This window comes from Fringilla coelebs (assembly GCF_963513975.1).
Source record: "Fringilla coelebs genome assembly, chromosome: 15".
In the NCBI taxonomy this organism is placed as follows: Eukaryota; Metazoa; Chordata; class Aves; order Passeriformes; family Fringillidae; genus Fringilla; species Fringilla coelebs.
Genome location: NC_140041.1, coordinates 14697858 through 14723602, shown reverse-complemented (window position 1 = coordinate 14723602; position 25745 = coordinate 14697858). Strand labels below are relative to the sequence as shown.

The 25745-nt window shown below is 39.1% G+C and overlaps 1 protein-coding gene across 1 annotated transcript in view; it reads left to right on the top strand.

Moving 5' to 3' along the window:
* CLINT1 (clathrin interactor 1) overlaps nucleotides 1–22950 on the top strand; it is a 46702-nt gene extending 23752 nt beyond the window's left edge. Inside the window, exons 2-12 of the mRNA XM_084215523.1 lie at nucleotides 1641–1745; nucleotides 2412–2508; nucleotides 3973–4081; nucleotides 4938–5102; nucleotides 7626–7800; nucleotides 12689–12932; nucleotides 13425–13506; nucleotides 16809–16886; nucleotides 19495–19790; nucleotides 20382–20586; nucleotides 21265–22950. Of these exons, the coding sequence (XP_084071649.1) occupies nucleotides 1641–1745; nucleotides 2412–2508; nucleotides 3973–4081; nucleotides 4938–5102; nucleotides 7626–7800; nucleotides 12689–12932; nucleotides 13425–13506; nucleotides 16809–16886; nucleotides 19495–19790; nucleotides 20382–20586; nucleotides 21265–21605 (1897 nt within the window). The 3' untranslated portion in view covers nucleotides 21606–22950. The remainder of the gene's footprint in view (nucleotides 1–1640; nucleotides 1746–2411; nucleotides 2509–3972; nucleotides 4082–4937; nucleotides 5103–7625; nucleotides 7801–12688; nucleotides 12933–13424; nucleotides 13507–16808; nucleotides 16887–19494; nucleotides 19791–20381; nucleotides 20587–21264) is intronic.
* The last annotated feature ends 2795 nt before the right edge of the window (nucleotides 22951–25745 follow it).

Genomic DNA, 25745 nt, shown 5'->3' with positions numbered 1-25745 from the left:
TAAATGAATTTGTAAAACCTTAATTGCTGTTGTTCCAAACTGCTGCTGTGTTCTTACATGCTTGTTGTAATATAGATAGGTTCTGGGAGCTTGCTGATTATTTATTCAGTCATGTAGCTTATGCTCTCTTTAGACACAAAGTTGAATAAAATCATACATCAGGATCTGACAGCAGGAATTCTCATGCTGAGAATCCAAGATTAAGTCCAGAAATTTTATTCTGTTTTAACAATTACCTTCTGTGTCCCGTTTCAGACTTAAGGGGATTTCATTCTTGTTTCTGCTGTTTATATCTCCCAGTTCCAAGATCTTTGCTGTCCTTATGCCAAATAAAATTGAGCAGGCGTTGCTTGAATGCTGCATTGTGCAAACTCCTACGTGGACAGAGGGATAACTTTTGGGATGACTATTGAGCATCTTGATTTTTTTTTTCTCCTTTTAGGTCATTCAGGTTCAGAAGAGGTTCTTAAGCAGCAAATGCTTTCTCCACATTGCATTATAAATCATTAGATCTTTCCTACAGTTTAATTTGTCATTGTGGTTGGTTGGTTTGTCTTGAAAGTACTCACAGGGGTTTTTCTTAGCTTCTGAATCAGTTATGATGTACTTTTAAGTAAACTTTCAAACTTCTTATATGCTAGGTGTAAGTGTGTTGTTTGAGTAGACTCCAGGTATGAAGGGAGAGCAGAGACCAGCAGGTCTCCTTTCACTGCTGATCTCATTGCTGGGGTTACTCCTGATGCTCCAGAAGCAGAGAGCAGTTTTCAAATGTTCTCACTGTGGGTGAGGTTTTAGAGCTGCTCTCTCACCTTAAAAAGGTGAGGGAAATGATTGTGTTATCAAACACATCTGGATGCTTTTAGGGAACAAAGGAGGTTGCTGGGCTCATATCTTACCTGTTTCAAGGATTAATTAAGAAGAAATCACATATTTACTATTTTAATATTAACATTACAGAAAAAATATTTTCTAAGTAAGGTTTTTCTGTGACCTTTTGAAGAGACAGCCCAAGCTCCTTTGCATTGCTGTAATTGTAACTGACTGCTCTGCAGCTTCTCTTTTGCTGTTTTCCCTTAATTAATTAAATTCAAGCTAGGAAACAGACTTTCTAGTGAATCTCATCTCCCTTACTGTAGTCTTCCATGTGATTGTTTTATTTGTTAGTTTTTCACTAACACCTGTTTGGTACTGATGTTCTTGATTTTCTCTTGTAACATCATTCCAAAAAAATTGCTTCTGGTTGAGTTATAAAGCCTCTTGCAAATAACTCTGTACCATTACAAACCTGTAAGCAAACCATACCTAGCTGCAGAAGCCATCAGCTGTGACTCTGGTGGTTTGGTTTGCATTTTAATTTGACCCAAAGCCATTTTTACTGGACTGAATCCAGCTGTAATGTAATCCCCAGTTTCTCATCTGTATTCTTGAAGACTAATAGAATAGTAAAACCTTCTTAAAGATAACTTAAATGTGGTGTATGGTGTCCTCAGGGTAACTTGTGCACTAAAGCTGTTTTCTTTCCCACTCTGTAGAGGTATCTCATTAAGTGAGATCTGCACTAGTGTCATTATTAAGTTTTCATGTGTTTCTCAGTTTTGATGCTAATCTTCATGTGTGTGAATTTTTTTTTTCCTTTGCAGCACCAATGTGGTTATGAATTATTCAGAAATAGAGTCTAAGGTTCGAGAAGCAACCAATGATGATCCGTGGGGACCTTCAGGGCAACTCATGGGAGAGATTGCCAAGTAAGTGATAATTTGACTCAGTGATGAAGAAAAGAAAGGTACATTTTATATAAGAATGTGAAATTTGATGCTAAATCAACTCTGTGGTATTCAGACTGATAATGGCCAAAAGTTGCTGTAAATAAATCTCAAGTTTTTTTAATGCATAATCATAGAATGTATTGAAAACTGTGAAACAAAAATGAATGTCTGGTATTTTTTAAATTCTTGATTTTTCATTTATGTATCCTCAGAATTCTTTCAATAAAGCTGATTTTTTTGGAGTATTTATTTTCAAAGCACTTTCTTGTAACTTCTACAAAAACAGCAAAACATGTTGAATTCTTCCTTGAGCTTTTTCTTTGGTTTTAAAATCAGTGTGGAAGTTGCATGTTTGATCAGCTGCAGTGATTATTAAGGTATTCATATTCAGCATTATTTTCATTACAAATTAGTGAAGGTTTTTACTACCTCAGAGACTTAGTATTATTCTTTTCTTTTGTAGTCCTGGCATGTAAATGACTGATCTAGGAGTTAAAACAGGGACAGCTTTTTCCCTTTAATGTCATCCGATGTGGCTGGGCTTAGATCACTCCTGCCATCTACTGCCAGCCCCGAGAGTGAACAGGCTCTTGTGGCCAACCCGGGCAAACGACATTTCTGTGCTGCTTTTGTTCCGTTCCTTAGGGCTACATTTATGTACGAGCAGTTTCCAGAGCTCATGAACATGCTGTGGACTCGGATGCTGAAAGACAACAAAAAGAACTGGAGGAGAGTTTATAAGGTGTGTAAGGATCAGGGCTTGGTGCTCATACAGTGTCCTGGTGGAGTTCTTGTTTAGATAATCCTACAGCACTTTCTCCTCTAGAAGCATATAATTTCTTCCCTAAATATTTTATAATTCTGTTGAAGTCAAAGGTGTCTTTCAAATGCTGTATATGAAAAAAGAGATTTTTCTAAAAAAGAGATTTCTCTAAAATCCCAATTTCTGGTTTTAGAGGCACGTTACATGTTACTTAATGAACACAACAGAGCAATTCCATTTTGCTGCTATTCAGGTATTAGACTAGTGCTCACAATTTCAGTTTACCCACAGGAATTGCTATGAGCTCCATGAGGAGGAGATGTTAAGTTACTGTGCTATCAGGAAAACATTTTTTGACAGAATTCAGGAATATCTGAAATAAAATGCAAACTAATCTTAATTTTCTGTCAATTTATAATGCTTTAGGAGTTGTAGCTTACCTTTGAGTGGGCCAAATTTCTTTGCAGATCTTACATGACAGTTTTATGTCCTAATTGTATTTTGGAGAAGATCAGAGTCATTTGCATTTTTCTTGTCTTTCGTGCAGAAACTTTTTGGTTGAGATTGTGTTGTGCTGCACTTAAAGTGGTGTTCAGTGTTCACTGAATTATGCAAATATAACCTCCTTTTTTAGAATTGATGTATTAGACTAGGTTATATTTTGTTTTTCTTGATGCCAGGATTGTAGCAAGACACAATTAATTCTAAAGCATGGTTTGTGCTTTTCACAGGTGCTTGATGTTTTGTAGTCATAGTAATTGTTTTCCCTGAAGTACAATAAAAATTAATATTTAATGCTATCACACATAACTACTTAATGTTACAAAGACTTCCTTGAATTGCTTATCAGGTTTAGATTGGATGAAATAAAATTATAGTTTTAGCTGATAAAGGCACTACTTGAGAGCAAAGAGCCTTATTTCTTTCTAGATATAAATCCTCAACATAGAGAATTGAAATGAAAGAATTATTTAGACTTCATTTGTTTTGTCACTTGTCTAAAGTCGTCCTGAAATGCAGTTTTGTATATCCCTTGAATCCTGCAAAAGGCTTCTTAAATTCCTGTAGGAGTTACCTTTCAGTGAAAGCCATTGGAAAATTGTGAACAAAAGATGCAAAAGAAAATGCCTCATATCACAGGTTAACTTTTTCTCCTTAATTGTTGCTGCTTTGTCTTAAAACAAGCAGTGTCTGATAAAGGTAACTACTTGTGATTTAATAGCAACAAGCTAAAGTTTTAAAAATACAGTTTTGATAGTCTAAAGAGCAAAAGATTCATGTGCAGAAAAAAAAATTTCCATGGGATTCATATAATCATGTATTTAAAAAGGGAAGGTTAGTATTTACTAATTTGGGGAGGGGGGTAGGTTTGGGGTTTTTACAAAACAAGAAAGAGGTAGAGTTTTTGTTCATGCAATCATAAGGTGCTTTGTATTTTTATAGTCTTTGCTGCTCCTAGCTTACCTCATAAGGAATGGATCAGAGCGTGTTGTTACAAGTGCCAGAGAACACATTTATGATTTGCGATCCCTGGAAAATTACCACTTTGTAGGTGAGCAATAGAAAAATCTTATAAGCAAATTAAAACAGTAGTTGGAGTTGTCAGTCACCTGAACCAGCTTAGAAGCTTCCCCAGTCTAATTAAAATGTGACTGTTGCCAGTTGTGTGAAGAGTGCAGAATCCAAGACGTGGGGCCCTAGAGTATTAATTAGTGAAGACAAGAACTTGCAGAAAAGACTGGCTAATAACAACAGAACCAACACAACATGAGTGTTGGGGTTTATATTAAAATATGCACTAGAGACTGGTCCCCTGTGGTGTCCGTAAAGGAATAGCTTTAATCATATGGGAAGAAAAGGTTAGAGCTCCAAAACACACACATCTGTTTGAAGCTGGGGTTTTTTCCTCCCACCAAATAATATTTACAGTGCAAAGGCAGCAAGGCCAGTGTGTGTTTTGAATGTGAAAAAGGCTGGAAAGGAGCACATTTAGCTTATAGTACTTCCCAACTGAAAGCAATTTTTCAAAAAATCAGTTTTGCCCTGAGAGTGAGTTCTTGCAATGAAACTTGCAAAAACTGTGCTAAAAAGACTGAGGAAAAAGGATGATGTTTTGAGGGGTTAAAATTGTTCAAGTGGAGAATACAAGTTTTGTCTCAGTCTTTGTTGATCTCTCCTATGTTTTAAGTACACTCTTCAGTGCAAACTCATTTATCTAAATTTTATGTGAATTAGTCCCTTTTAAAGAGATGCAGTGGACCTCATGCAGTAGTCACAAACTCTTTGACCGGTGTTTGTGATTCAAATTTTTTTATCAATTTGCTGTTTAGTATTGCTGCCTCTTACTTACTGTTTTCTTTTTCCCTCCCATCTTGAATGCATCATCTCTGTCCTGCATTACCTGACAGATGAGAATGGCAAGGACCAAGGGATAAACATCCGCCAGAAGGTGAAAGAAATGGTTGAGTTTGCTCAGGACGACGATCGGCTTCGGGAGGAGAGGAAGAAAGCAAAGAAGAACAAAGACAAATACATTGGGGTGTCCTCGGACAGTGTTGGAGGGTTCAGATACAGTGAGTATTGGCTGCCTTGGCAAGGATTGCAATCCACTTTTGCTTTCCCAAATAGTAGTGTTTGGAGCCTTGAAATACGTCTGTGCGTTTTGTGTGAGTTTCCTGGAGTCTGTCAGAGCTGACTTTAAATGCAGGCACCAAGTACGTTGCTCCTTGCTCCCAGTCCCTGCAATAGCGTGTAGCAGGGGTCTGAGCTTTTGCTGGGGCTTCCATCTGATGTATCCCAGCATGCCATCCATGATCCAGCTGCCAGTCTGTGTTTTCTTTGGCCTGAGTAAATCCTTGGTTGCTTTTAGTAAGGGATGAGTACCAAAGTCCTAATGGCACAAGGCTCTGGTTTGCTAGAATGGGTGAATTTCTTTGAGAGAAGGGTTTGCTGTAGGAGCTCAGTAGTAGCTGTGCAGGGCTTAAACTTCAGCTGTTTGCCTGATGCTTTCTGGTTTTTTTACTTTTCTTCTCTGTGAGCCTTCCACTTAGATTTGATCCCTCCTGTTTTTGACAGGTTGCTTTTCCATTCTCCCTTTTCCTCATATGCAGAGTAGTTAAAAATTTCCAAGGCAGGATATTTCTTGTTTTATTACAGTCCTTTAGGCTTTTGCTACTTGCCTGGAATTGTGGTGATTCTCTTTTTAGGAAATACTTATGAGTCACTGTATTTGTACTTTTTGTACATGTCCCTTTGTTCTTTCACAGAGCTTATCTTTTGACTTCTTTGTGCAGAGTCGTGATCTATCCTTGTAGGCTGGCTAGGATCATTTCTCCATGTGCTCTTTAGGTATCATTCAGGTTTTTTAATTTAAGGGACTAGTTTCTGTCTTGTATTTAATTTTTGTGGTAAAGGGTTTTGAATTGTTCCTTCATTTGTTGAGTAAAGGTTTTTAAAAAGTCTTTCTAGCAGCACAAAGCACACCCTTACCCAGGTGAGATTTCTAATCAGAAAGGTTCTAGTTATTTAAACACAAGATGCTTGTATTAAAATTTTTCTTTAGTTTATTTTGTCCTGAAAATACTGAGCTTCTAGTTAGTGTCTATTTTAATTTAAAAATTTGTATTGCACAGGAAAACCCCTCTAAAGGAATCTGCATTAAAATGCTTGAGAGCCTGACATAAATTGAAATAAGGCCATTTTATTCTCCTGCAAAATTTAACAGCAGTACATTTCTGAGTAGTGTCTCCTTTTCCAATGATAAAGATCTCACTGAGTATCTCATGGATTTGTAGCAGGTTCTCTACTGGAAAAGTTTTATGGATCTAAACAAATGTCATTGGAGACTTGCACCTATGTCCTTACTAAGAAAATACACCCTATATGATATGAAGTTATCAGACAGGTATAATTTAAATTATGCACCTTGTAGTGCTGGCATCATCATTTTCTTTTTCTTAAAATGGCTTAATTGAATACACCTTGAACATCACAAGAGCTGCAATATCATTTGTACGTAACTTGAAGTAGGGATTATTTCACTGTCCTTCCTTTCTGCTATTCACTTTTACTCAGCCTAAGTAAAAAAAAAAATAAAAATCACTATTGTTTCACATTTTTAAAAGATGCACAAAAAATGGCTTGTTTCACGTGCATTATAGTTGAGAATATAAGTGTTTGCCTACAAATGTTGTCTAGAAACTGAGCTGGTTTGGTTTGCTTTATACACCTATATTTTGTGCAGAAGATCTGATACAAGATCACAATACAACTTGAAGTGTGCAGTGCTTCTGATAGTCAAGTCTTTGTGAAAATATTGGGGTTTTTTATTTGAATTAAACTCAAGTTGGCTGTGTGTTTACAAAGAAGACTTCAGTGTTTTAGACTTCTTTGATGGGATTGTACGACAAATGTGCTAATTTCAAGTAAAACTGGCAGCTGTTTGTAACCTAAAATACCAGTATGGAGGTCTGGAATACTAAATTAGTAGAAAATTTTTGATTTCCTGATAATAGTTTTCAGGAAAGATGTTCAGGGTATCCAGTGGCCCCTGAAGAGGTGAGTTTACTGCCTTTTCTTTTTTCATCTCTCTTAAAAATGTTTAAAACTTTTTTTAATTGCTGAGCGTGGAAAATGAAAAGTTTCATGCACATTCTTTCAGTATTTTGGTACCTTGTTTTTATGTATTAATGTCAGTGCAGAAAACCCCCAGTGATCACTCAGCTCAGCCAGGAGTGGAATATCCTGCGCTAAGGGGCTGTTCCAGAAGTGCCATTGCCCTTCCTGCTCAGCTGCTCCTGCAGCCAGGGCTGCTAGTGCCTTTGGTGCTTCTCCAGCAGAGCCCAACAGCGTCCTGATTGCTGGGCATTGAGCTTGTGTCATTGCCATAAACAAAAGTCTTTAAGCCTTCATTCCTGCCACTTCATGATGGGCATTCCATGCTGTGCCTTGCTGAGTTGATTCAGCTGGGGGAGCTTTGATTGCTCTGTGGACTTGTGCAGCTCAGGTATGTGGGGCAGGGGGGGCTTGAGAGGGATTCCAGAAAGGCCACAGGCCTTTTTTGGTACCTTTAATAGTTCTTATCTTTGTCTTGCCAGGTGAAAGATATGATCCTGAGCCCAAGTCCAAATGGGATGAAGAATGGGATAAAAAGTCAACTTTTCCTTTCAGTGACAAGTTAGGGGAGCTCAGTGACAAGATCGGCAGCACCATCGATGACACCATCAGCAAGTTCCGAAGGAAAGATAGAGAAGACTCTCCAGAAAGGTGCAGGTACTGGAGTTGTTTTACCCTGAATTGATCTGTGAGATTGCTCTTAGGAAGCAGCTTGACATTAGGATATAAGCTACAATCCTCTGCCATTCTTTGTGTCTGTAGGAGAAGCATATTTGGGTTCAGTACCTGTTTCCTGGGCTTCTGCAGCTCCCGTGGCCTTGGGGAACAGTGTGGCTCTGGCAGTAGTTAACTGCTCTTGGCTGCCTTCCATTACTGCCCCAGCTGCTGGCAAAGCAGGGAATTTGGCTGAAATAGCCAAAGCTTTTCCTTGTCTCAGCAATTCAGCACTCATGTGCCAGTGTACTGAAGGCTGCCACTTAATGCTGCACACACTCTGAATGCTGGAGTGCCAAGGAAGAAAATTGAAATTGCTTTGACACAGTGCTGCTTCCCTATGCTGATCTCAGGAAGAACAGCCTGCAGGTGATTTCTTTAAAAAAAAAAGTCAATTTCAATTGAGGCTTTTCAGGAAAATTCTTGTATTTTACATCTGGTCATTAAATTTCTTCAGCAAGGGAGAAAGTCTACCCTGCTTTGGCTATGGAAAGAGCTTAACATCTGTCACACTTCAACAGGTGCATTGAATTTAATTATCTGGAGATCAAGTTTGTACTTAAAATCTGAAATTGCTGTAGAGAAAGTACTCAGGTATATTGAAATAATTCCCTTTTGGGAAACAACTGAAAAATCAAATTTGCGCCGAGATTTGGTTAATATTTTTTGCAAGAATATCTTTAAATAGTCACACATGTATATGAACATAAAAATAAACTTGCACACATCTGTGTGATGCAAAACTAAAGCAATTTTGCACGGAAACAAAAAGTAATAATAATGGCAGCATTTGTGGGGGAAAGCCTGTGTGGTCTTCTTGCTGGGGCATTAATAAATCATAAAACTGGTATTCTTTGCACACATCAGGGTTCCCTCTTAGAACCTAATATCAATGGACTACAAAGAGAAGGGATCAGAAGAAAAGTAAACAATTTCTCATGTAACAATGGTACATTTGTGTGCATTTCTGTACTTATCTTTCAAAAGCAGCTTGTCCCATGATGTCTGCAGACTTCACCAGCCATGTTTCACATAGGGGATGTACAGTACACATTTTTTTTTTAGTCTTACTTCCTTTGTTTTATTTCTGAATAAAAACTGTCTCTTACATGTGCTGGATAAAGTCTTGTATTTTTCAGTGGTTTAGACAGTCTTTTCTGGAGTCTAATCTTTAGCAAAAGCAGTGTATTTTGATGGCTTCTCCACTGTACATCTCTGGCCCAAGTAACGCTACTTATTTTCTCTGGCTAATATTACATTTTATATTTTTGCTTTGCTCTTGTAATCCATGTCTCTTCTGTTTGATTTTTCTCCTATTTTTTTGGTCTGTGTCAGGTTCTGTTTGTCTCAAATTTTATAAAAGTGATAAACTTGGGACTCGGAGTAAAAGGAGGAATTTGGGGACATACAGGAGCAAAGGCAGTTTGGTGCTTGCAGGTTATTCTGCTGTAAGAAGGAATTCAGGCTGCAGCATTTCAGCCTGGAATTTTTTCTCTTCTCTTGGCATGGGGATCAAATACCATGGAAGGGATTTTAACCAAGGGTTTGAGTGAAGAGGTTTGTTTCTACAGAAGCCATCAGAGCACCTAAGGAGATTGAACAGATGGTTACGGAATGTCTGTATTTATCCTTAAGGATACTGTAAATACATGCTTAGTGCATGCTCTATTAGCAAAATACTATATTTAAATATTAAATCTGAAGGTGGCATAAAATTTTAATTATCATATAACTTAGGCTCAAAATAACATTCTTTTGTAAATGCCTCGTGAAATCTCTGCATTTGTGTTTTCACACTTCAGCAATTTTTTTGTAGAAAAAAGTGCCAAAAATGTACTGACTAATTTGTAGCCTGCTGCCATATAATAACAATTAAGTTGCCATTTCACTTGGAAAAGTGACTAAATGGTGATAACAGCACGTTTGCCAGCTGAGTGAGTATGTTCTATTGTTGCAGTCTTAATAACTTTATAAGCCATTATTGCTTGAGTACTGTAAAGCCAATAAAAGCCTTGAAGCACAAAGAATAAATGTGTCTTACACATCTACCTGTGGCCAATAAAACTTGGAAGCCGTGGTCTTTACACACCAGAAAAACTTGGCCAAACTTGTGGATTTCTGACTTTACTTGCAAAGCCAGTGGTTTGCATAGATGGAAAAAAATGCTTGAAGGAAATAAGAACTTTACCAGAAAGCTAAATGATACAAAATAATGAGTGTACAGTAGATTTCAGTGCAACTGCTTTACACAGTGAGATTTGGAGAAGCCAAGTCTGTTGCCTTTTTTTTAATTTTAATTTGGCTGAAAAATTCTGACAGTGTTATGGGGGAAATAGATTCTTTTTTCCAGTAATATATCCCTGTGCAAGTAGTGAAAACCTCAAATAATACCCCACGGGGTGGGAAAGCCTCTGGTTTTCTTTCTTAGTGCTTGTTAGTTCTTAGGTGAATAAACCAGCTGCTATCCTGACTCCAGCACTGCACACTGAAATTCTTGTTTCTGAATTATCTGCAGACACACAGAGGTGCTTCTGAAACACTGCAATTTTTTTTCCCTAAGAATTCTTAAAACTCTGTTAATCCTTGTTTCACCAGTACTCAGAAAGGTTGATGTAGGTAACAGAATAGAAAGGAAGCAAAGCTTCCAGTACTCCTCTGAAAGGAGGCAACAGCCATGTTTAAAGGCAACTTTAAAGAATGGCTCAAAGTCTACTTTTAGTCATTTTTATGATACTAAAAGTATCTAGAGAATGACTTTTATATTGGAGTGTAATTTAGATAAACTTAAAGTCTCAGTAAACTATTTTTGTTTTCTTAGAGGTTGTTAAAGAAACCCTCACTATAAAAAACTTAAGGCAAAGGAAGAGAATGTGTCCATACTTTGATTTCTCAAAGTTGTAATTATATACTTTCTTTGCAGAAGTTTTTTAATTATTTGGTACATTGCTGTAATTTTAAGCTCTCTGTGCAATTCTCAGATGAAGCACTGCAATTTTACTGAGCACAGTAAACATACTTAGAGCAAACATTAATCTGTAATTTTTTTTCTTTTGTTAATGTGACCATTAAAGAAAAATAAAAAGTGGATCTCCTGAGAGGGTTTGGAAGAAATACAGGTTGTCATAGAAAATTGAATCTTGTAATATTTATTCTCCTTTCCAGCATATATGTTTAATTTCTTTCCTCAGAGCCTTCAGTCATTTATTTTGCTGTATATCACCAAAGACTGACTTTTTTCATTCTTGCATTAGTGAGATTGATCTGTAGCAGTTCTTTATCAATCAGACTTTGCTTGTCACTTGTTTCCTCAGCCCACAGAACATTGTTGGACTCTGTAGTGTGGACAAGAAATTGCAGGTATTAAATACAATACATGAACAGACTGAGCCTTAGTGGTGTTGTCTGGTCTTGGATGTTTCCAGCAGCATCCTCCACCCTCCTCCAGGGCTCTTGGGATGGATGCCCTGTGTACGCCATGAGAATGTGCAGATCTCTCTGCTCTGGGGGCTCCTGTTAAAATCCTGATGTCACAAATGGAGGTGTGGCTCTGGTTACCTCTGGGGTCCCCTCTGTGCACACAGGTGGGCTCACACTGAAGGGTTGGAGTGCTTTGGAAAAATCAAGTTAAATGATGCCATTTGAGCTCCCTTATCTGTGAAAGGCTGGCTCAAGCCAGTGCCAGGAGCTGCTGGTTGGTCAGCAGCTGTGAAATGTATCTTTTTAATAGTAAAAGAATTGCAAAAGAGAGTTGAGCATTTGTGTTGAGTGATGTTACTGAACTGAGCTATCCCCAATGGTGAGCAGGTAACATGCACAGAGGAAATGGTACATGCAGCGTGTTCCCAAAAAGCCACCATTGTTAGCAGAGAACAAAGGCTCCCCCCCAGAGTATATTGCAGTTACTGTCACATTCCCTCTGACAAAGGGACAGCCTTTCTTAAATTTTTCAGTTTTAGTATTCTAATGCATTATTAAAATATAAAACCCTTCCACTTTCAACTCTGTTGCTAAGGGAATTACAATTTCAAAATACATTCCAATGTATTTAAGCGTTCTCTACAGCAATTCTCACTTATGTACAAATTCTGATGGTAACAGGCAACATGACTGGTGGTGGGGGCCAATTACTTTCTTTGTGAAAGACTTAAAATACAAAAGTAGAAAATATAATAAATGAGTCAAATAGTGTGCAACAGCATCTAAGAAGTTTTTGCCTGAAAGGGTGATATTTTTATTCTTTTACATTTTGAGAACAACCGTGCATGCTCTGATAATGGTGACATTGCATTGCATAATTCTGTAAGCAGTCTCTTCCCACAAACATCTCTAAGACTATGAAAGCCTGTTTCCCTGGAAAAGGAAATGAGCTAAAATACAAATGGAGTTGTGCAAACCTGAAAGACAGTACAGAATGTGGTTCATTGCTTTCTGTCTCTTGGTGTAAGTACTGAGCACACCTGCCAACTTAACTTTCTGTTGCTGAAGTGTTACATAATGTGTGGGGGAGTTCCTGTCAGAAGGTGATTCAATGTACTGGGTTTAAACACTGATTTCCTATTATCCTCTGTTGTGGACTTGCAGTTGATGCTTAACAAAATAACCTGCTTTTTTCCACTGCTTCTGTACAACGGGTGCAATGCTGTGTGGTGTGATGTGTTATGTAAGGGTGGAACGGTTCCTCTCTCAAATGTAGGAAAAAGCAGCATTTTTATCATGAACTGTTGCTATAAGAAACTGCAGTAACCAAAACTCTTGTAGCTTAAGCCAAACGTCCTCTCAAGGAACTGAGAAGTCCATCACAAATGCTGTGCTATCACTTTTGTTTTTCTAGTGACAGTGATGAGGAAAAATCTAGAAGAGGCAAATCTCCCAAAGCTGAATTTAAAGATGAAGAGGAGACGGTGACAACAAAACACATTCATATTGCACAAGCTACAGAAATTACCACCATCAGACAGAAACGCTCAGCAAATCCTTCAAAAACCATTGACTTGGGAGCAGCAGCTCATTACACAGGAGACAAAGCAAGTCCAGAGCAGAACTCTGCTGCTCATCCTGCACAGCCTTCGACAAAGGTGAGACAGCAGGACAGCACATCATTTTGGAAGCTGTTTTCTTCTATCTTCTAAGACAGTTTCTGATTTAGGGTAGGTTTTGTGATGCAGCCTTCAAGGGAGCTGTTTTATCAAAACTGTTCAGTTTATCAGTCTGTGGAACAGTATAATTGTAATTAATTGTCATTGCTTAAGGTGTAGAATTTTTTAAATATAGTCATTAGCATGTTTTGCTCTCTTTAGGACAGCAAAGAGAATTTTGGCACGAAGTGTTAAAGATTCTATGAAGCTGCAGAATTACTGAAAACTTACCAAATTCTTCAGTTATAAAAAAAGATGAGCTTTGGTTTTTCAGTATTTGATTTCACATTTTAGCCACATGGTTGTTGGCTTTAAAGCCAAATCTTCAAAGCAAAAGCAAACAAAATCTTTCAAAACCCCAGAAAACTTCTTAATGTCATTTGATTGATTAATGACATCATGAGTTGAGATCTGGTGTCGTTTCTTTTCCAGGCTGCTGTGCCCTCTGGCAGCAAGTCCTCTAACGACCTGGTGGACCTGTTGTTTGATGGAGCCAGCCAGCCAGCTTCCACAGGTAGGTTTGGGGTCTGTTCCAGTTCTGAGGAGAAGTTTGTTTGTTGCTGGAATAAAGTTAAAGTACATGAATTGAGAAATAATTACTTGAAAAAATGTAAAACTGCCTGGAAAGAACCCTTTGTAGCAAGGTACTGTGTGTGCTATTGCATGGGACTAATAAATGTTAAGAAGACAAAGATTAAGTGCTAGATCAGTCTGTCAGAAACTGTGTATGTAATGCAGTTTTTTATAATTAACTCTAAAAGCAAGTGCAACCCATACATATTCAAGCATTTCTCATAGTGCAGTTCAAAGGCTGGGCAGGTAGAGATAATCTTCATGGAAGCTTTCATCTGACGTATATGGCAAACTTGTTTCTTTGTCTTACTTTCTTTTGGCACTTGGTTGATCCAAACCCTAGACCAAAAAGAAATTGCTATCTAAAAATGAAATTACTCATTTAAAACACATCATTCACTCTCTAAATGTGTAGCAAATCTGTTAGTCTTCACATGGACTTAGCCTTTTGCTCCCAAAATGCAGATTCTTTTTAGGAGTGTGTTAAATTTCAGTGCATTCCTATGGGATTGGTAAGAGTACAAAGGATTTTTTACACCAGAGTTACCACAGTTCCATGAAAGTCAAGATCCTGGATCAGAAACACTATCCCAAGTCAATACTGAATTTTTTTCTACCTAATTCTTAGGGCAGAAAGGTTTGGAACCTTTTTTGTTTTATATACAGTGTGTATGTTTTTATTTTTATAAAAATAAGATCTCGTTGAGAATAGATGTTTCCACTTCAAAATGAACCTGCCCATATTTCAAACAGAACTATGGCAGCTTCTGTATTACAGTGCATTTAAATCTTTCATCAGTTTGCCTCATTGCTGTAGTCGCCTTTTTTCTTTTTTTTTAATCTTTTTTCTCCTTTTTCCAAAGCAGCATTTAGAAATAGTGCTGAGAAGAGACACATTACCAGCTGTCCTGCTAAATAACCTCTGCTGACCTGAGCAGGCAGATGGAAAGGGTTCATTTGTAGTGACAGATCTCGTATGGGAATCTTTGAGGCTTGCTCATGTTGAGAGGATTAGCACTGTCCTTCACATGCAGGTCGCTTGTTCTGACCACTGCTCCTTGCAGCACAGGCTGTGGGAACATTCCCAGTGTCAGGCAAGGCAGAGGGAAAGGGTCAAATGCAGCCTTTGATGTGTCCTGTGAAGGAACTGGCAGGGAAGTGATGTCAGTTCAGGGAACTTAGGGTTTGCTTATCTGTGTATTTTCAGGTGCAGAGATGTGAAAGGGTTGATTGGGCTCAGTGTTACTCTTTACTGGAGCAACACAGTTTGTGTGTGAGGGGGTGCTTGTTTGCCATAAAAGAGAAGATGTAAAATCCCTGGTTAGACCTGCTGGGAGGATTTTTTTGGTGTTACTGAGCTGAGGTTCTTTAACCTTTCTTTAGAGAATTACGGCATGCAGCTTAATCTCTGTCACCTCCCTCTGAAACTCAGTTTCACTTGAAAACAGGCAAGAGATGGGGAGGAATAGTTAAACTTGACCGAAGATGTTAAGGGGTTATTTTGAGTTTGAACCTAATTCTGTTTTTAAAATTAAATTAATCCCTAGGCACTGTCAGGCAGCCCAAGGATAATGGGTGTAGCAGGGAGCATTGGTTTTTATTTTTTCCTTCAAGCAAGTGGTCAGGAGTGTGTCATCTGTGTTTCTCATTCAGCATATAAACTCTCAAACCATTAACCTGTTCTGAACTCTGTAGGCACATATATGGGGAAAAAAACACTTGAAAATGTTCATTGCAGTAGACAGGATAAATAGGATCAGATCAGGTTTTTATTTAATATTTCACTGTTCCTTTTTCATTCTCGGGTGTCAGAATAAAGCATGTATAAACACACAGGAGATGTTTATTAGGTCACTTCAGAATTTGTGTTGAAGAAATTCCTTAACTTTCTGTGAAGTTGTTTCCTTCTTGAAAAGGTGTTGAAAGCATTTCTGTAATGCTGTGTCTGAAAATTCAGAGACCATCCTTGCATTCTCTGCTCATGTTTTATATCCTGCACTACGCGATCAGCAAGAAGACATTTCCCCTTGGAAGAACAGTCGCCTTCCTGGCAATGTCTACAGTGAAATAACATTAAAAAGAAATACAAGTACACATGTATTAGGAAGTGAATGGTTCCTTTTATTACTGCTGGCCATTTATTAAAAAGGAGATGGTTCTGGTTTAATTAACCCAGTTGAGAGTAGCAGATGGGGCAGAATGTCTTGCAGCGATAAGACAATTCCGAAATGGCACCAGATGTTGGAAGCTGTCCCTGGTGGTGTTTGAGTGCAGCACAGATGTTCCAGTCCCACCTGGCTGCCTCCTAAGCACTGCAGGCTAAGCAGCTGTGATGTAACCTATATAATGTACGCAGAACATTAAAAGCAAAATAATTGAACTGCTGCAGCTTCTTCTGAGGGTGGGACTGCTTGGAGGTGAAATCTTTAAGGACAAGCAAATAAGGTCAACTTCTTGGCTTCCTCTGGTCATGGAATACCTGCTTGAAAACAGTACCAACCAAAACTAGTGATTTTTATAACTTTTCTGAGTTTATTTTAAAAATCAGCTTTACAATATGGTTCTTTGGCTTTTATACCTTGGCCGTATCTTTTTAGTGAAAATTTGTTAGTATGCTGCATTCAGAAGTCAATAATTTATATGCTGTATACAAATGTCTAGTTGGAAAACTTAATGTTCTTGCTGCAGAAAGGAAGCAAACTTATAAAAAAATGAACACACATGTCCCTGAAATCCTAATTCAAGATCATTGCAGAATCATTCATGCTTTAAGTAACACAAAAACTAAATATAAGGTGACATGTAATTTTTCATAAGGAAGCATAATAAATGAACTTTTATACAATAGAAATGGTTGGCCTTTTTATATTATGCTTCCAGATTTTTAATTTTACAAAGTGCCAAGCTGGTGCAATCACTCTCCAGTTAAAAACTTGTTAATCTTTTTAATATCTCTGAATTTATTTTTAGAGGTGACAAAAACTTGCATGTTTTAGTTCTTCCCATGGAAAACAAAACTGCAAGATCTGCAAGGCAGTTGGAAATAATCCAGTTTATTGTTGCTCAGGCTTGTATAAATATAGTATGGGGATGAACAGGAAAACAGAGCTGAGTTAGGGAGCAGAATCAATAAATGCATCGTGTCAAGTGCAGAACAGCTTTTCTTCATAAATCCCACATGCAGTTGTTGCAATGGATCTCTGCACAGTCCTGTAACAGCTTTTGGCTTCTCTCTGTTCCTAGGTGGATCAAGTGACCCATTTGGAGGATTTGCTGATTTTAGTTCACCTGCTGCTTCAGCGAGTTTCCCATCATCACAAGGTAGGATTGATTTAGGGATTGCAGTGCTGCTGAAGGGTGGAAGGAGGGCAAGAGATGCCATGTGGCATTATTGAAAGTCCCTTCCCTTTCCAGGGTAAAGTGTGTGTGTAACTGGACCACAAGTGCTCTGGAAGGAAGATGCAGCCTGGCTCAGTTCATGTGCAGACATTTTACCTGCAGACAGACAAGCTTATCAGGAGACATGGCCACCATCTGAAAAGGTTTCCCTTAAAATTGGACTGGAAATCAATAAAATATGCTTGGAAACCTCCTAAAGTGATCCATTTTCCTTTGGTGGGATCTACAGAGATGCAGAGAACCCTGGAATGGGGAGAGCTGGCTGGCTGTCCTTTGGGAAGTTAGTTTGAGCTGGAGTGATGTTTGTGATCAGGGGTTTCTCAGCCAGGGTGCAGGATCAGGTACAAAATGAGAAAAGAAGAGCAAAGAGGCTGAGCAGCAAATCTACCTGGAGAGAGCTTTTAGTCAGCATGTTTCCATCTCCCTTATTTTGTTGTGTTGGGAAGGCTCTGCTGGGCCTGGGTTAGTTAATAGACCTTCAGTGTACTTGGTAGGAAAGAACTGCTCTGGTTTTTTACGAGCTTTCACAGTCAAACTCAAGTTGTTTTGCAAACATAAAGCTGCCCACTATGCAAATAACTCCTGTGTTAATACAGTCTAAATTGATATAATCCTTTATCTGCATTAACATGATTAATCTATTCCAATCACCATTATGCAAGGGACAAGGAGTCCTGTGAAATTATTAATCATTCCTGAACAGTGTAAGCCCCTCTAGAAATCTTTTCCTTCTTGATTAATCATCTTTGAAGTCCTACTGAAGGGGCAAAACCTCTTCCCTTTTACCCCCTCTTCCATTATTGGTGCTCAATGCACAGGTCTGAACACAGAAGGAGCACACTCAGCATTTACTTATCTATCAGGAATATTTAAAGTAGTTTTTAATTTTTAATATGTAATACTAATTGAAACATTCTAATATAGTGCCTCTTTGTGAGGAAGATCAAAGCAAATGTTCTAGTAAGGCCCTGAGCTAATGAATATTAGCCCACTTCTTGCACTGAAGTTGTTGGCAATACTTGGATTTTGTGAACAAATTTACTCCTCTACTTTTCTTTAAATTGTAATGTGTTGGTAAAGAAACATGACTAAAGGTTGAAGGTGTATGTTGATAAATATTTACACAAAGTGTAAAGACTGCTGCAGTTACCCACGAGTGGGTGGAATACATTATGGAGGCAGCCGTTGCATAGGGCAAGAAATAGAAACTGGCACTGGATTCATTTGCCCCAGCTCTATGTGTTTGAGTCTTTGTTCAGTCAGCTAAAGAAATCCAAGAGATTATTTAAATGTTCACCAGCACTCAAAGTTCATTTCCTGTGGTAGCGCTGTTGGTTGTGATGTAGCTGAAGTACCAAAAGTGAATCAGTGGGAGAACCGAAAAGCTGAGCTGGCCAGTGGCCCATGCTCAGAGTGTGATTCACTGTGTAGCCTGTGAGCTGTTTAAATGGTGTTGCTTTATATTCAGCATCTTCTGCAAATGCTGTTTTAAGCTTTTCTTCCCCCATCAGTGCTGTGAATCAACAGTTTCCCTGTTAATGGGGAAACACGTGTTTTGAGGAGGGAACATCTCCTCCTGTTTGACTCCAAAGTTTGACACGCTCTCAGTTCACTGGCTTGTGTCACAACATCTGTGATGCTGAAGAGGTGCCCTTGCAGGTGTCTACAAACAGCTCGTGCTGTTGGCTCTGCCTTCACAGAGAAATACAGAGAGAGAGCTCTGAGTTCTGTGTTCTGATTTAAACACTTGTCTCCAAAATCCCAACTATTGAAATAGAAGTGTTCAAGTGATGAACAACAACAGTTCAGCAAAGCTGCTGCTGAGAGAAATTATTGATCCAAATTGAATTTCTGCTTCAAATCAAGGCATTTAGTTCAGGAATCAAATTTTTAAAATCTAATGTGTTTTATATGAACACTCCATGGATGGGAAGTGCTTATTCCTTATCACCTCAAATAAGCTTTTCCTGGCAACCTGGTCTCAAAGTTCTGGGTTTTATTCCCCTCAATGTGGTTTTATACAAAAAGCTACAGTTGTATACAACCAAATTTGGACGTAGTTGTCTTTATTATGATGGAATTTGCTTTATCCAGTAGCTTGTTCCTGACAACTGCTCTCTCTGCAAATAGCAGAATGCCAAGATAAAAGGTTGAGCAGTATTATCCAAGTTTTCAGTGTTGTTCTGGCTGTAGTTTCCAGTCTACCCCAAGTTATCTTCCAGTTGTACTTCAACTGAAGCAAACCTGTCCCTGCTTTTGTGGCATCCACAGGTGACATCTTATCAAACATCTTCTACTCTGTGTACGGGTGTTTCATGTTTCCTTTGGTACCTTGTTAAAATTGTTGGAATATTCATGAGAGGGAGTGATGTCCAGATGGAGGTTCTACCTGCAGATGTTAATCTGGACGGACACAGATCAGCTCTCATTTGTTTCAGTTCATGGAATATGGCATTTGCTCAGTGCCTTTCTCTAAGTCTTGTCTTTCTTCTCTGTCTTCCTTCCTCCCACACTGTTGCCTTTTTTTCAGGTACAGCAACAAGTGGAAATGGAGACTTTGGTGACTGGAGTGCCTTCAACCAAGCTTCTCCTTGTGCCAGTGCTTCATCTGGAGAGCTCTTCAGCAGCACAGCACAGCAGCCAGCTCTAGAGCTCTTCAGTGGCTCACAGCCAGCTCCAGGCCAGCCTTCAGCTGCTTCCAATTCTATGGATCTGTTTGATTTGATGGGACCCTCTCAGACAACCATGACCTCCTCACAAAGCATGAATTTCTCCATGATGAGTTCCAGTTCCATGGGTGTCAGTTTACCCATGTCCAGGTCACAGGTATGCTGCTATTGCTACAGTTTGCTAATGACCTTCTCCTCCTTAATCACAGCTTTGAAAAGGAATGCATTCCTCTCCTGGCATGCATTAGACCTGGTCACTCAGATGGGATCAGCATTTTGTCAAAAATGTTTCAGTTGCATCCTAAACAGAGAATTCTCTTCTTGAAGTTGAGTTTGGTAGTGTACGGCCATTCTCCATAGAATGTTATAGGTTTCCAGCCTCAGGTAGGTGCAGATGAGGACTGGTCTGTTCTCCGAAATACAGAAGTGCCTGCTGCAGTGGAGAGTGGTTTGGAAACTGTAATGGATCAACTTGGTATTAGGAAGAAAGAATCAGCATGTTTGAGTTCAAAACTTGGCTGCTGCTGGGCACTGTCACTCCACATTGATGTGGGACTTGACGTCTCCTTACAAATACTCTTCTAATCTAACTGTGGAACAGCACCTAGCAGCCCTGCTTTGGAAGAGTTAAAGTTCATGGCTTCGGGGGTTTTATTATCTTCTGTGGAAAACTAAATACTTGTTGTTCAGTCCTATTTCCTACCAATAAATTGTTTCAAGTGAATCCCAACAAACTTTTCTTTTTTAGCCCCTGCAAAGCGTGAACCCGATGATGCCGAAGCCTAACTCACTTTATAATGCAAGGACAGAGATGGTCCAGAAAAATGCAAGCAAAACTCTACCCTCAACTTGGTCAGATCCCAGTGTAAATATCAGTTTGGACAATTTAGTACCTGGGATGCAGCCTTCCAAACCCCAACAGCCATCGCTTAATACCATGATGCAGCAACAGAGTAAGTGATCATTGCGCTGTTATGCGCACTGAGCCCTGTCTGTGTTCCATAGGCTGTCCCTGAGATCCAAGTCTTCTGTCCATTACTGTTTTCCTTCCTTTAGTCACACTTGTTTCATAAACCACAGTGACATTGTGACACAAGTGTTCTTTAAATGGAGATTGGTGTGTCAGGAGGCTGTGTCTGTGCAGGTTCTGCTGTAAATCTTGCGCTGTGGCTGTATCTTGACTTAGGGCTTCCTAATCTTTAGAACTTCTCTAGAATATTTATTGGTATACAATGATATTCATACCTTCTGTAGAAGTTTTTTGAGTCTTCATGGAGGAAAATAGGAAAACAAGTGCAACAGAATCATAGAATCATTAAGGATGGAAAAGACCTCAGGGATTGCTGAGTCCAACCTGTGACCCAGCCCAAAGCCCTGAGTGCCACATCCAGTCCTTCCTTGGACACCTCCAGGGATGGGGACTCCAGACATCCCTGGGCAGCCCTTTCCCATGCCTGACGGCCATTTCAGTAAAGAAATTCCCCTGATGTCCAAATCAGGCGATATCTGCATGCCTGGCCATCGTATCCATGTTCACAGCAGTGATCACACGAGTTCCTTAAAACACAAGAGCTCCTTCAGTATGAGCAGGTTGCACTCAGTGATTTTTGTGCTCTTTCTCTTCGCTGCAGATATGCAACAACCGATGAATGTGATAACGCAGAACTTTGCGGCCGTGAACCTCAGCCCCCAGCCCAGCATGATGCCGGTGCGGGCGCAGAGCGGCGCGCTGCTGGGAGGGCCCGTGGGGCTGGCAGTGCCCGGGGTGATGTCGGGTACCATGGGCATGGCCTCCATGGGCCCCGCGCCCATGATCAACCAGGGAATGATGGGCATGAACATGGGAGTGCCGGCCACGGGAATGGGCACAATAGGAATGGGGGTACCCAACATGGCTATGACCTCTCTGACTCCTGGGACTGTACAACCCAAGCAAGATGCCTTTGCAAATTTTGCCAATTTTAGCAAATAAAGATTGTAAAATAAATAAATATAAAATGAGATTAAAATAAAATAAATGGGCAGACTGAATGAAGGATTTTTAGCTGCACAAATATAGCTGGGGAAGGGATGGGAAACACTGATCAATTTTTTTTTTCTTTATCAGTTAAAGTGTCTACATAAAGAACCAAAAGCTATTTTCTAAGTGTTGAAATAACTAGTGTTCAAATTCTGGAGAGGTGAGAGATTCTTCTAAGGAATGTGTTGAATGATTTTGCAAAATAATTTGTATTAAGACCATCAAAAAACCTTTCCTACGTAGAAGAACCAATTTTAACTTTGAGACTTGATGGAAGACTGGATTGGGGACTGGGTAAAAATGTTTGAATCTAATTTTATACTTTTCTTTTTCTTGAAGAGCTTTGACTTTCTTTTCCCCCTCTCCCTGATCGCTTTGTCATAATTGGATCATTCCTTTTACTACCACTGAGTCCACAATTGTGAAGTCACTCAAGTACTATGATCAGTTTTTTATAAGAATATATATTTTTGTCCAAAAATGGCTTACATATGTGACTATGGCTAATTCAAAGGGACCTGGAATGTATATATACTTTTGCTAATGTTCCAGCCACACTGCTGTATTACCCAAATTTTTATTGTAAAAATCCTCTCTCAGTAATTTGGTGATCAACAGATTTTTGGGGTCTTAACGTGCTTCTAATGTTACAACTGATATCCCATGCAAGTCTGGGAGAAGCTTTATCCAAGACTGCTGGAAGGTTTCCTTTCAGAAAACTCCAGAAAATGCACTTTCTTGGAGTTCTTTTGCAGTGGCACTTGGCATCCTTTGTAGCACCAACGTCCCTAAGGAGCCACTGGTTTAGGGCATCAGCAGCAGGTGAATCACACTTCAGTGATGTAAATCTAGAACCTAACTTAATCCGATGGCATTGTATCCTGACTTTTATACAACACTTGGTGATTCTTTTGTGTAAATATGGCATTAGCAGCTGTGGAATCCAATAGAGGAGTAAAAAAATATATATATTAATAAAGGAGACCTGTAGCAGTCAAAGATTTTACTGATATACTGAAAGCAAAAGAGTGAATTAAGGTTTTGGGGGGTTTTGTTTTTCCTTCTGTAATTCTGCATTTAAGTTCACATGAATCAAGATTTTAGAATCTGGAACACAAAGACATTGTTATATTCACAAGCTGGGAATATTGTTAAGAATAAGCACTATACTATAGGTATGAAATTTATTGCCTCCCTTTTCTTATGTTGGATTTCTTTTTTATTATTAAATTGATAAAACTTTGTTTCCATTGTATTCATAATGTTCTGTTATACATAACATTAAAATGTTCATTAAAATCAATGTTGGGCTGCTTTTCCTTTCATTCCATTTGACGTTTATGAGAGCATTTGGGAAAAAAAAATAATTATAATTTGGGCAAAGTAATTTTTATAAATAATTTAAAATTGTTTAATGACTTCTTATCTGAAGCCTTTCCTATCTGGCTCTACCGTTAGGAATTAAAAATGAAGCAGGCAAGATATCCTGACCCGCTCCAGCCTTGCTAATGCTCCATCTACAACATTTCTAATTAGGCAGAAATTCATGTACTTCAGCTAAGTGGTAATGAAAAGTGATTCATTTGCTGAATAAGAGATGAGAGTGAGTGTAATTAGCTGACTGCGGTTTTTAATCTTTCAACAATTCAATGTGTTTAAATTAGTTTCAAAGAATAGGAGCTTTCAAGTGTTGTTACATCAAAGTAATCAAGGCAGCCTTCAGCAGCTGAGTAGGAGAGATGGCTCTAGTTCCTGTTCTGAAACCTTTACACTTATTTGGAATAATCATCTTCAAACCCTCTCGTTGGAACAGATGGGAAGGCTCAGACTGGTTCAATGTATGCAGAATTGTGGTGGGAAGGAAGCTCCTTCCAGGGCTGGGAGATGGGACTGGGGAAAGCTAACCTGGAGTCAGTGCTGTTATCCTGTCGTGCTGGAGGGTGTAGTGCTTCTCAATCCTCCTTGGAAGGTTTTGGCAAGAATAGGATGAGTCTGCTCCTCGTGCTGTCCTTCTGAGGTGGGTTTGGCCAGTGAAATAGTCAGCTCTGAGTTGAAGGACCATGTCCCTGTTCAGGTGGGTCACATCTCTTCAGACCCTTGGTTTTGCTTCTAATTAACATTGGTGATAATGAAGCAGATTTGTCAGGGGTTGGAGTAACTCCAGTGGAAAACATGGTCCCTTTGGGTGGGTCTTGGTGGTTATGCCAATTCCACCTCAGTCAAGGGTGCCCTGGCTCAGGGAACAGCCATAGGGGTGACCTGATCTCTGTTCATCCCATGGGTCAATGTTCTCCTTAAGAAGCAGGGAGTGTGTGGAGTGTGAGAAGCAGCTTTGTCAGCCAGCCAGGTCCTCTGCAGGTGGGTGGGAAAAAAGTCCTTCAAAGCAAAACAAACATCAGAAAAGAAACCCTGGAAAGATTCCTTGAGAACGTGGGCCAGGTGCATCCCTGTGCATCTTTTCTGCAGTAATGAGAGCCTGCAAGTTTTCCCCCCAGCTCAAGCACATGGATCACAGGTAGCAGTGCTTAGCAGAATGTGGTTTACATCTTTATTTAAAGACTGAATATAAAATGGGTTTTTTGCTTAAAACAATATTGAACTTGTTTAAGATAAATACTATAAAATGTTTCCATCTCTGATATTTCAGGTATGAACAAAATAATATCTTTAAGCTAGAAATTACGTTTCTGGGTGAAAATACGAATGTGTGAATGGGGACAGATCTACCAGTTATCAACTGCTGCATTATAGAATTTGAAATCATGCTGCTGTGTTAGTACAACTGCTTTTTTCATTTTTGAAGCCAGGTCCAGCTGTACCTGTGATCTCTCCAGAAGAGTTTGGGTGGCTGGGTGTTATATATTTGAATACAGAAACATAAAATTCAATATATAGAATTACACGAGTCTGTAAATTAACTGTGTGTTTGGTCCTGAGAGTTAAACTTTTACCACTTCTGGATTCTGTAGCTTCTAAACTTTAAAAGAGTTCAATTAAAATGAGTGCAGTCCTTAGTAAAGTTTGTCTCTACTTCAGAAGGGGACAAAAGGGCAGCAGAATCCAACTCTGTTTGGGTTTTTTATAGAATCATTAAAAAAATGCATTTTGATGTGTACAAAGGAGTAATAAATTCCAGCACAGGTGCAAGTTCAATGATAACTCGAGCAACCACCATGTTCTACAAAAGAAATTATATTCAAAACAGCTAAACAAGGGTATTTATAGCAGCATCTGTTTCAGCTCTATCTGTCAGCTAAGAACAGTCTGACACAGCTTAGGGGAGGTGGGGGAGGGATTTATCAATGAAGTGTTTACATAATGCAGGCAGGCATTGTATACTCAAGGTGATACCCGCTATAACAGGATAACAAATATCTAAAGACACTTTTATTCTCAGAGGCTTTTGCTCCAGGAGTCACTCTACAAAATTGCCTCCATGTTCCTCTGTGCTCGCCTGTAAACACACTCATAGCAGATGACATTTTATACTGCCATTGCTGCCTTCTGATTAAGGCTTTTAATGCTGAGGGCACTTTTGGTTTTCATTTTTTCCTTTTCTCGCAAGTTTTCTTCCAAGGTGTCACTGACAAATTTAGAATTGTTTCAGGTTTTCAGTTGTTTCAGGGTTTCAACCTCTTCTTCCTCTCCTGGTGATGGAAGTGCAGCTCTTTCTTGGAACGAGCAGGGCTGTTGCTGTGTGAGTTAGCCAGAAACCACAATCCCCAGGAACCTTTTTTGCCCAGATCCCACGGACTTGGAGCTGACTTCAATGTTTTAAACATTTCTGTGGGCAAAGGGCTTCCTGGGGGTGGTGGTGATAGCCCTGCTTCTGGGAGCTGCTTTTAGAGCTTGGAGCAAAGAAGTTGCAAAGACATCTCGGTGAGCTAGGTTAATGTTGTGAGACTCAGAAGGATGGTCCCTGGAATTTGTAGGTCAATCTCTACAGCTTGTTCAATGATCTGGTCACAGTTTTATTTAGCTGGGATGCCATGGAATTTTTCTTCTCCATGTAAAATGACCTTTAAAAACTGAAATATGTCTAATTTTCATTTCTTATGTGCTTCTGCATCCACTATTCACCTAAGGAATTAT